General features: G+C 38.8%; 1 protein-coding gene across 1 annotated transcript in view; it reads right to left on the reverse strand.

The window, feature by feature from the left end:
• Positions 1-4,130: 4,130 nt before the first annotated feature.
• LOC113453865 (vomeronasal type-2 receptor 26-like) overlaps positions 4,131-11,033 on the reverse strand; it is an 11,041-nt gene continuing 4,138 nt past the window's right edge. Inside the window, exons 3-5 of the mRNA XM_087917248.1 lie at positions 8,121-8,348; positions 7,195-7,321; positions 4,131-5,038 (exon numbers count right to left, since the gene is read on the reverse strand). Of these exons, the coding sequence (XP_087773374.1) occupies positions 4,131-5,038; positions 7,195-7,321; positions 8,121-8,348 (1,263 nt within the window). The remainder of the gene's footprint in view (positions 5,039-7,194; positions 7,322-8,120; positions 8,349-11,033) is intronic.

The raw sequence follows: 11,033 nt of genomic DNA on the forward strand, positions 1-11,033 counted from the left end.
ATTCTTTTTATAAATTCTAGATTAATACAAATTTTAATACTAAAGAAAAAAAACAAGTATAGGTTTCCCCCTTTTACTGCTTTGAGTGTGACACCTCAATGATTAAAATATACCTTTATTCCCTCATCTTGATTCCCAATAAACCATTATTTTTAAGAAGTTACAATAATAATCATTACATCTTTTCATTTGGATTCCGCAACATAGTTTTCACCCTTAATTTTTAATAAAGGTTATCAGTATCTATATTACCCTTTTTTCTAATTATTTTTAATTGCAGAAATATTCTTATTACCCCCTGTCACCCTGCAGAATCCCCTTTTTAATTCATCAACCATTATCTCTGAAAAAACCATTTCTTTTCAATGTTTTACTATTTCCGTATTTCTTTATTTCATGCACCTGTTTCTTACTGCTTCTCCTCCCCGTCTTTTCCCCATATCTTTTCACATGCCAGTTTATATCCCTCTCTTTCTTAATATCTTCCATTCCCCTTTTCTGCTGGGTCTTTCTGCCTTTCCCGACCTCACAGGTATTCCCCCTTTTGATTGCCTTCTTAAATCTCAACTTTTTAACCTTCCTTCTTTCCCCACTTCTTTGTAGTGTTCTTTGTGTTAATTGTCTATTTAAAATGTCTTTTCCTTGAGTCGACAAGGATTCCTTGAGTCTTCTGAAGCTCTTTCTTCTTGTTTTTCAATTGCCATTTCCATTTTTTCTAACACAGAGCAAAGTGATTCGCTTCTTTCCTGTAGTAATTCTCTCATATTTTTAAGTTCCATTTTTAATTCCTGAAGAGATATCATCATTACACACTCTTGTATTTTATGATTGTTAAAGTCCACAAAATAACCACTTTTACTTTCCTTCTTTCTTCTTTCAATTTTCTAAAGTTCTCAATTATTCCAGCCTAGGGTCTATACCAAAAAGATCAATCAATCCCACAGTCAGTCTTTCCTTGTTTTTTTTCTTTATTCTGGTTCTGCTTTCACTTTCTAAGATTCTTACTTTGTTTCAATATTTCTTTAGAGTTATATCCACACAAGTTCATTCAGAAACAGGATGCTTTCCCTTTTGTTTGAGCTCAAGTTTTTGTCAAAAGGTGGCACTCTTCATTATACAAAGTTTTCACCTTTTTCCCCTATTTTTTTGTTTAGGGTTTTTCGAACCTCAATATTCCAGCACAGTCCACAGTCCAGTCTTCAATTTGTAAACATTATTATTATTATTATTATTATTATTATTATTATTATTATTATTATTATTATTATTATTATTATTATTATTGTTATTATTATTATTAGTTGACAATCTTAAGTTCAGCTTTATTTTATGCCTGTTTATTGCCAAAATATTTTAGTCCAATTTAGTTTAATATTTAGTTCCGGCTTCTTCCTTTCCTGGTTCGAAGCCCCGCTTAGCTGTCAAAAATATTTTCTTATTTTTTTTTCCTGTCCCCCTTGTAATTTCGCTGCTCACTTTTCTTTTCTTAAAAATTCCATGTTACCTTAATCCCAGGGTATTTTTGTTTAGTTGTATTGCCCAGTCATCCTGGTTCAGATATTATCCACCTCTTTCTTCCCTCCTGCACAAAGCTTAATCCAGCTGAGTCCTCCTCTTCGGGGTGGCCATTTTAAACCACTGCTGCAGTCATGGGGGAAAAAAGACCAAGCCCAGGAGGGGAGATGTGGCTCCCCTAAACCTGGCTTGCGGCTTCCTCTTACTCCACCACCCCTCCAAGGCAGCTACAGCCCCTAATCATAATGATCGGGGCTCTGCAATGAAAGAGCACAGACCATAGCTGCAGAGAGTCATGATCCACGGTCCATCAGTGAGGAGGCTCTGCCTTCTTCCACTCTCTGGTATTCTTAAGCTGCTTCTCCTCTTTTCCTCTAGCAGAATTGATCAGTCAATACCATTTAATTGGGAATATTACAACAAAAAGTTGACTACTGTCTTCTTTGGAAATGTTTTTCATGTCCAAGTCTGAGAGAAGGTCTAAGGCCATCTAGAACTTGAATCTATCTTCTAGGGTGTTAGCTATTCCTTAGTATCATCTGCAAATTTCATTCCCCTTCTAATCCCTCATATATGTCATTAATGAAGATATTGAAGAGTACTGGGCCTAAGACTGAACCATGTGGCACCCCACTGCTTACTTCCCACCATGTAGATGTAGACCCATTAAGGACTATTCATTGAGTATGATTTGTCAGCCAGTTATGTATCTACCTGGTAGTGAAGCTATCTATCCCAATTTTTTTATGCTTCTAGAGAGTTCAATTATAGACCGTGACTGGATTTTGGCAACTCATGGCTCCGGAGCCACATGCAGCTCTTTGGGTCCTGTGCTGTGGCTCTCTGTCCAATCGCTGCCTGGCCCCACCCCTCAACCTCCCTCACATGGCCTGAGAAGGTAAGGGCAGTGGTGGGGGATGGAGAAAGGCCAGGGGCTGATTCTCCGACACCTCATTCTTGCTTGTTTGTGCTGGATGTGCTTTTCAGCCCTTGTTGGTATTGGGCATGCCTTGCAACTTTAAGAAGCTCAGGAGGCTGTCCCTGAAAAAGCTTGCACCCCCACCCTGGGGGTCAGGCTCAGAGAAAGCTGGAGCACCCTTGCCAGAGATGCTTGCCCATCAACCAGTTTTTCCCCTGTCTATGTCTCTCTCTGTGTGTCTGTGTGTATCTCTTTCATGCTCTCTGTTTGCGTCCCTTCTCTTTCTCATGGAAAGCCATGGCTAGTAGAAGCCAGCAAGTTCTCTTTGGGCCTCTTGACTATTCCTCTTATTTCTTCTTTCTGGAAATCCAGGCTGGCTGAGGAACAATTGCCAGCCACAGCAGAGGCTTCCTTTTGGGTTACCCTCCTTCACCTCTCATGACTTTGGGCTCTACTAGGGTGTGCACCAATGGGGAGACCCACCTTAAGTGAGCACCAAAGTATAACAAAGGTGTGTGCAGGGAGGGTGGCTGCTTGCTTAAAGAGGGTCTTAATTGGATGCAGTTTTTCTCCTAGCCAAAACGTCTGGCCATTGCTTTGCCATGTTGTCATTCCCACCCACAGCCCTGGTCAGGAAGCTCTTCAGCTGAACGAGGGTGCAAGTTCAAGCCTGAAGCGGCAGGAAGCAAAGGCTGTCTTACATGCAGATGTGGCACAAAGGCAATATAGGGCCACTTCGCTGCTGCATTAAGGCTTTGGTGACCCTCCTTCTCCTCCTCCTCTCATGAACCCCTGGCTTGCTGTGGTGGGGCTGGGAGGGTGCGCACATGTGGGGAGACCCTCCTCAAGCAAGCACGAAAGTGCAGCAAAGGCACATGTGGGATGGTGAGCTGCTCACTTAAGGAGAGTCTCCCTGCCCATGCGCACCCTCCCGGCCCTAACACAGCCATTCAGGAGGTGGCAAGAGGAGGAGGGTTGCCCGAAGGTTATTTTTTTCTAAGTCCAAATGGGTCCAATTGGCTCTTTGAGTGTTTAAAGTTGCAGACCCCTGACCATGACAGATGTCTCTCTATCAGGACACAAGGAGAAAATATCTGCTGTGAACTCCATGTAGTGCACAAACTTTTGGGAATACAGATATATACAACCACATCATGGTAGGGGACTCTTATTTAAACTAATCAATCAAAACTGCAATCTACATGCCTGAAAACTGCATTTTCAGGCATATAGATTGCTCAGAGTCTATATTTCTGCAGCCAGAACAGAGTTTCTGAACTTCTGTTGTATTTTGATGCTCTTGGACTTCTGTATGACTGAAATATGAATCACTCAAATATACTCTTTTCTTTTTGGTTTTCTAGAGTATTTCCTGTTTACACTTTTCAAAATTTTCTTCAGGGACTATAATTGCTAAGTGCCATGACTCATTGAATCTTATCGCTTCATGGGGTAGAGTAGTTCAATGTTTAAAGCTCTCAAAATCAGGAAGTTTTCCCATACGTTATGATAGACATTATAATGCTTTAATTATTACACCACAGGCATGAAAGAATGGAAAGATAAAGAAAATTATACATTTTATTATTACACTAATACACAGCTATTTCAGTTTCAAAAGTACTTAAGGCATGTGTCATTGCTGGCAACAATCATTGATTTAAATACTCTTTTGTACCAGGGTGATTTCTATAAATCATTTTATGAGGGTTTTTCGCATGAGTTGTTGCTTGTTATTCAGCTCAGGTCTTATCAAGATGATATAGATTTTGGGGGAGAAAATGAGGACCAATAATCCAGTACTTGAGGCTAAAATGGAGAAGATCTCCACAGCCACCATGTATTTCCCTTTGGTGCTCTGGTAGGCTGGGACAAAAGAGATCCAGACACTGCAAAAGAGAAGCATGCTGAGGGTGATAAATTTTGTTTCATTGAAACTGTCTGGAAGGTTCCTTCCAAGAAAAGCCACTGTAAAGCTGATCATGGCCAGGAGGCCAATGAAACCCAGGACACAATAAAACAAGGCAGCAGAGCCTTCATTGCATTCCAGGACCATTTCTGTCGGCAGTGAGTGCATGTCAAGATTTGGAAAGGGAGCAGAGCTCACCAGCCACACAATACAAAGGGTAGTTTGAACAAGGGAACAGGAGGGAACCATAAAGATGGCCAACTTGTTCCCTACCCATGACCTCATCTTAGAATCTGGCCTTGTGGCCATGAAAGCTAAGACCACAATGAGGGTTTTGGCCACAACACAGGAAATCGCTAGAGAGAAAATGATTCCAAAAGCAGTTTGTTGAAGGAGACAGGTTGCCCTCTGAGGCCGACCAATGAAAAGCAAAGGGCAGAGAAAGGAAAGCAGGAGGGAGACCAGGAGGGTGTAGCTGAGGCCTTGGTTGTTTGCCTTGACTATGGGTGTATCCTTGTGTTGGACAAAGACTGCAAGGAACAGAGCTGTGATGGAAGAAAATAATAGTGCAAAAATGGCCAAGGTGATCCCCAAAGGTTCTTTGAAAGATAGGAAGCTGATCTCTTTTGGAATGCACTGATCCTGGGTTTTGCTGGGATACTGGTCCTCTGGACATTGGTAACAAGAATCCATGTCTGAAAAGGAAAAAAAGTCTATTTGGCATAAAACAACAATATCTGACAAGGGGAAAAAAGTCTATTTGGCACAAATGAATACAAAGAAGTAGACTGAGATCAGAAGATAAGGAGAAACATGGCCCATAGTATCACCAGAAGTGAACATGATTAAATGGATATCATCATCATCATCATCATCATCATCATCATCATCCCTTAGCAATGGTGCTTTCAGAGATGTAATTCAGAGCCCAATACTATTTATTTACTTTTCATTCATTAGGTTTGTATCCCACTTTTCCTACAGATATTCTAGGTCAGGAGTTGCCAACTTTTTGGACCTCAGGGACCACCAAACTCATAATTTTAAATCCCTGGGACTACTATCTGGTTCTGTGGGTGTGGCCTAATTTGTGGATCTGGCTTGGTGGTCACGTGACTGGCTGGGCATGGCTTGTAAGTAAATATAAATATTTATATAAATATTGAATTTTTTATAAAAAATAGAGCAACTTTTACCCAAAATCAGACAAAGCAGGCGCCAGATTGAGTTGCTCACAGAATCACAGTTTCATTCAGAAATCTATCACCTGACAGCTCAGTCTGTCACATAAAATTTGCTTGAAAGCAAACTCATAAAATTTGTTAGCAAGCAAACTCACAAAATTAATTCACAACACACCATGTATGCAAATATTGAATTTTTTTTTTAATAAAAAGAGCAACTTTTACCAAAAATCAGGCAAAGCAGACAGGCAGATTAAGTTGCTCAAAGAATCATTCAGTGATCTATCTACCTGCCATCGGCTAGCTCAGTCTTTCACATAAAATTTGCTTGCAAGCAAACTCACAAAATTAACTCACAACACACTATGTATGTAAATGTTGAATTTTTTATAAAAAAGAGCAACTTTTACCCCAAATCATGCAAAGCAGGCAGGCCAACTGAGTTGCCCACAGAATCATTCAGTGATCTATCTATCTGCCATCAGCTCACTCAGTCTCTCAAATATGCTTGCCATGAGTCTGCACTGAATAATAGAACCTTCGGTCCTAAGGGAGGTTTGGCTGTGCTTAAAAGCAGAGGCAAATATCTAAAGACTACCTAGAAAGCAAGAAATCCAACCATTTCCTGCTTCCTAGCTAAACTAAATCTCCTGGCATAGCAGAACACCTGATGGTCAGAAAAAGGAAAAATAGCAATTTAGCGGGCAAGTTTGCTGGGTTAGGAGTGAGTGGGCAGGAAGGGTTCCCATGGGCCATGTGGGTGGCATAGCCTTGGGTTTCTGCGCAGTCTGGATTAATTGCTTTGGGGGTGCTCTGGAAGGCGGGGTGAGATTTCTCTGCGGCCCACCAAAATTTTCTCACAGCCCATTGTTGGATCGTTGGTAACCACTGTCCTAGGTAACACACATAGACTTCTGTTGTCTTGATTTCTCTACAAAAACAAGCTGGTGGGGTATGTTGAATTGAGAGAATGACAGGAACAAAGTCAACAGTGAACAATCATGATCAATTGTGGAGAAACTTATGTGAGCTCAGCCAAAAAAACTAACACACATTTTATCCTCCTTAGAACTCTTCCTTAAGTACTGTGAGTCTCAGCTCCCTAAGAATGTTCCATGCCAGGTTTCAAAGAAGGCAGACTAAAAACTGTTCTATTTCAATTTTAATGAAAATGGGCGTGATTTGTTCTCTTCTAAAGCATGAACTTTTGTGTAACTCTCACTCTATTCTGCAAAATCTCTGCACAAAGAACATTATGAGTTTGTATGATTCCTATGAAATCTATGGAAATAAAACATCAATGATCCATAACTGGATCCTTGTGTTGTTTTCTTTTAGAGCATTTGTGTATTTTATAACATCCCACCAGGGGTGAAAATTCCAACATTAATGGAAAATATGAATCCCAATTTTCTGATCTCTGGATGGATAAAAAATTTAGCCTAACACTTGGCCCCATGGGAATCCACCAAGGAGAGCAAATGATGAAATGCAAACTCTATCACTGTACGTGTGGAGTGACATCACCAACACTTCAAAAAAGTTCAGAACTTGTGTAACCATGGAGCAACACAGACCTATTTCTATTCAGCTTGCTTTTTACTCAAAGAATTGTAATATCACTGCCATCATCAATGAATTAAAACCTGGTAGGCATCATACCTTACCTGTCCAGTTTGACACTTTTCCTTCTGGGCACGGAAGGCAATCATAACAACAAAATGGCTTCCCTTCCTTCTTGGTCTTGCTGTGACCTTTACGGCAAGGTTCGTTACACAAAGAACGAGGCTGTACCTGTGTGCAATGGGAAATTATAATTGCTTTTATTTTCTTAGCAGAACTGACTGAAGAAATGGGTAAAGTACAATACAGAAACCTTGGGTTGAAACTAGAATAGCAATATAACTTTATTTCTAATTAGGCAGCCTGAATAACAGTTTGAGAAATACTATTCACATGCCTTAAAAAAAACATATACAAATATCAAAAATCAAAGAAAAGACCGAGCCATGGAAGTGGTGGGCAAGACTGTGTGCACACACAGATCTAGTTACACAAATAGAGTGCTCACACAAATGCTTTCCAATCTCTTTTTAAAATATCCAGTGTTGGAGTATCCACATCTTCTAATGGCAAGCTCTTCCACAGGTTAATTGTTCTCACTGTTAGGAAATTTCTCCTTATTTCTAAGCTGGTTCTCTTCTTGATTAGTTTTCATCCATTGTTTCTTCTCCTGCTTTCAGGTGCTTTGGAGAATAGCTTGACTCCGTCTTCTTTGAGGCAGCCCCTTAGATATTGGAACACTGCGGTGATGTCACCCTTGGTCTTTATCTACCAGTGTTGTTAGATATGTTTCTCTGGGTTAAATTTTCTTTTAAAATATTTGCAGAATGAATCACGGCTATCAGATATACATGTATAATCTAAAATGGATATCACCTGAAGTCACCAAAATGTGTCCTCACTCTCAGAATCCCCTGTCATTAAACTATTTAGAATCTCTCAAATTAAATTTGGTTATAAAGATAGATGGAATAAGCATCACCTATCTTGGAACAGAGGAAATAAGTAATGGACTCTATATAGAACAAACCTGGTTAAATCTCTTTGGCCATCTGATGGCATCAACAAAAAGACTGAATGCATTGACTTTGAGAGCTCTGAGATCAAATGTTCCCACTTTGGATCGATGTAGTGTTAGGTTTGGGAGTGTGACCCAATTGATAATATTAAATCCTGCTTCCAGGTTCCCATTTTGATCAAAAGAAATCATCTTCCCAACACTGTTGTTAAATGAGACTTTTCTGAGATAATGGTGGAACTAAAATGAAGGTGGAAACAAATCTATAAAGTTATGCATATGTAATACAAACAATATAACAGAAAGTGAGGACATTTCATAGGAAATCAGAAGAGCAGTTTGCTGATTCATGGGAGTTCCACAAACATGAAGCTTAGCTTCCCGGTGTGCACATGTGCACTGGCCACCTGCTCTTCCATTTTCTAATGACCATTTGCACATGAAGACCAGCTGGCTCTTCTGGTTTCCAGTGCTCCCACATGTGCGAAGACCAGCTGGCTGGCATGCGCATGCACTCTGGGGAGTTGTTTTTTCAGTTTCTGGTGCTCCTGTGCATGCACAGACCAGCTTTGGAATATCTTTGACTGACTGGTGGGAAAAGTGGAAAAGATAAAAGTTTGATTTGAGAACCTGGGAAGATTTTGTGTTTAACTTGACATTTTGGAACATTGGAGTATCAAAGTTTGGGGATACAGTGGGCCTTGCAGATTTTAAATACTAATTGACAGAAGACAAGACAGTATAAAAGACATTTCTAAGGATAAATATTTTTCCTTTTTCTCTTTTTGCTCTTTGATTCTCTTTATAAAGAATGGCCTGTGTGGACTGACCTTGTGCATTATTGGATTTTGCTTGACATCTTGGTACATCGGAGTATCAAAGACTGGGGATACAGTGGGTCTTGTGGATTATAAACCTAACTGACTGAGATATTGAGAAACTGAAAATTGATTGAAGTTGAAGGAAATAGATTTTGATCTGGGATATTGAAGTGTTGGGGAGTTGTTTATCGTTAGCCTTTGGCTGATTAGCCCTTTGCTGTTAGAAGGTCAGGTGGGTGTACCTGCTGCTAGTTTATTAAAGGGGAAAAAAGAGAAAGAAGGGATTAATATTAGCTGCCAAGATGGCAAGTACTTCACATTTAACCAAAATAGTGAAGAAAGCATCTTACACTATCATTGCCACCCTCAAGTCCATCTAATCAGAGGTTAATAGAGAGCAAATTACAGCTGGAGAAATCAAGTACACTTGAAAAGGAAATGGAAGCAATTTTTCAGTAGCTGCTGGAGCCATAACAAAAAATCATAATGAGATAAAAAAAAATATAGGTGAAGTGAGAAATGATATGGGAGAGGTAAAGGAAAAAAATACAAAATATAGATGAAAAATTTGTCAAACAAAAAATGAACAAAGAATTGAGATAATGAAGGAGAAATCAGAACAAGCAGAGAAAAAACTTGATGAAATAAATTATAGATTGATGCAAGCAAGTAAAGATCTAGAAAGTACAGTGATAATGCTAGAAACAAAAAAGCAGCCCACTTTTTAAGATTTCAGAATATAGAAGAGGAGAAAGAGGAAGACCTACCAGACATGATAAAAGAGATCTTGGCAAAGGCATTAGGGATTGATAGGTAGGAGATGGAGGCAGACAAAACTTTTAGAATACATACGAACTATGCAAGCAGGCAGAAAATCCCAAGAGAAGTACACGTGAGATTTGTGAAAAATCGATAAGAGATGAAATACTCAAGAAGGCAAGAGATGAAACACTACAACACAAGGGGAAACAATTGGTGGTTTTGAAACAGATCGATAGGAGAGTGAGACCTATGGAAACAATACGTAACAATACTATGGAACAGTTAATCAGAAATTAAAAAATTAAAATTGAAAAATTGAAATTAAAAAAGAAGAGTATATATTACAAGCATTTGCAGACAACCTAGTTTTAATACTAGAAGAGCCATTAGAAATTGGCCCCAGACTGATAGGGAAAATTGAGTAATATGGAGAAGTTGCAAGGCTGAAAATAAATAGAGAAAAAGTTAAAACAATAGTCAATAATCTTATAGATAAATAGAGAAATGAACTGATAAAGAAGATAGAATTTTAGAAAGTAAAGAAATGAAATATTTAGCAATCTACTTAACAGCAAGATGTGCAACAATCAAAGATGACAACTATATAAAGTTAATGCAACAAATTAAGCTGGACTTGGAGAAATGGAAGAACCCACAACTCTTAATGATAGGGAGAATAGCTGCTATAAAAATGATCCTATTACCTTTTCTTATACTAAACAATACCGATAAAATGAGAGAAAAGAATATTTCGAGGAACTGAATAAATAATTTTGAAATATAACTGGCAAGGTAAAAAAGCAAGAATAGGATTGAAAATATTAGAAGTGTCTAAAAATACTGGGGGCTTTGGGTTACTAGACTGGGAGTTGTATTATCAGGCATCTGCACTTACATGGGTGAAAGAATGGATAAGCCTGAGTCATAGAATTTAATACATTAATACATTTAATTTAATACATTTAATACATTAATACTGGAGGGCCATGATCTCCAAGTAAGGTGGCTTGCCTTTCTATGGTATGGAAGGAATACAGTACATAGATATTTAAGACACTATGTCAGGAATGGTTTATTTTTAGTATGGGAAAAATTAAGTCACAAAGCTATAAGGAAAATTCCAGTCTGGCTTTCTACAATGGAAGCACTGATACGTCCAAACGTTATTAACTTGGAAAAAACTGTATCCTACAAAGACATTTTAAATGAGAAAGGGGAACTTAAAACCAGACAGGAAGTACAAAACCAAGTGATGGATTTAGCATGGTAGCCATACTTGCAAAAGCAATCAAAGTATGAGAAAGATGTGAAAACATCGGGTTTCTATAAAGAATTAACAACA

The sequence above is a fragment of the Pseudonaja textilis genome, chromosome Z (assembly GCF_049901715.1).
Source record: "Pseudonaja textilis isolate UNSWEBS1 chromosome Z, rPseTex1.2, whole genome shotgun sequence".
Classification (NCBI taxonomy): Eukaryota; Metazoa; Chordata; class Lepidosauria; order Squamata; family Elapidae; genus Pseudonaja; species Pseudonaja textilis.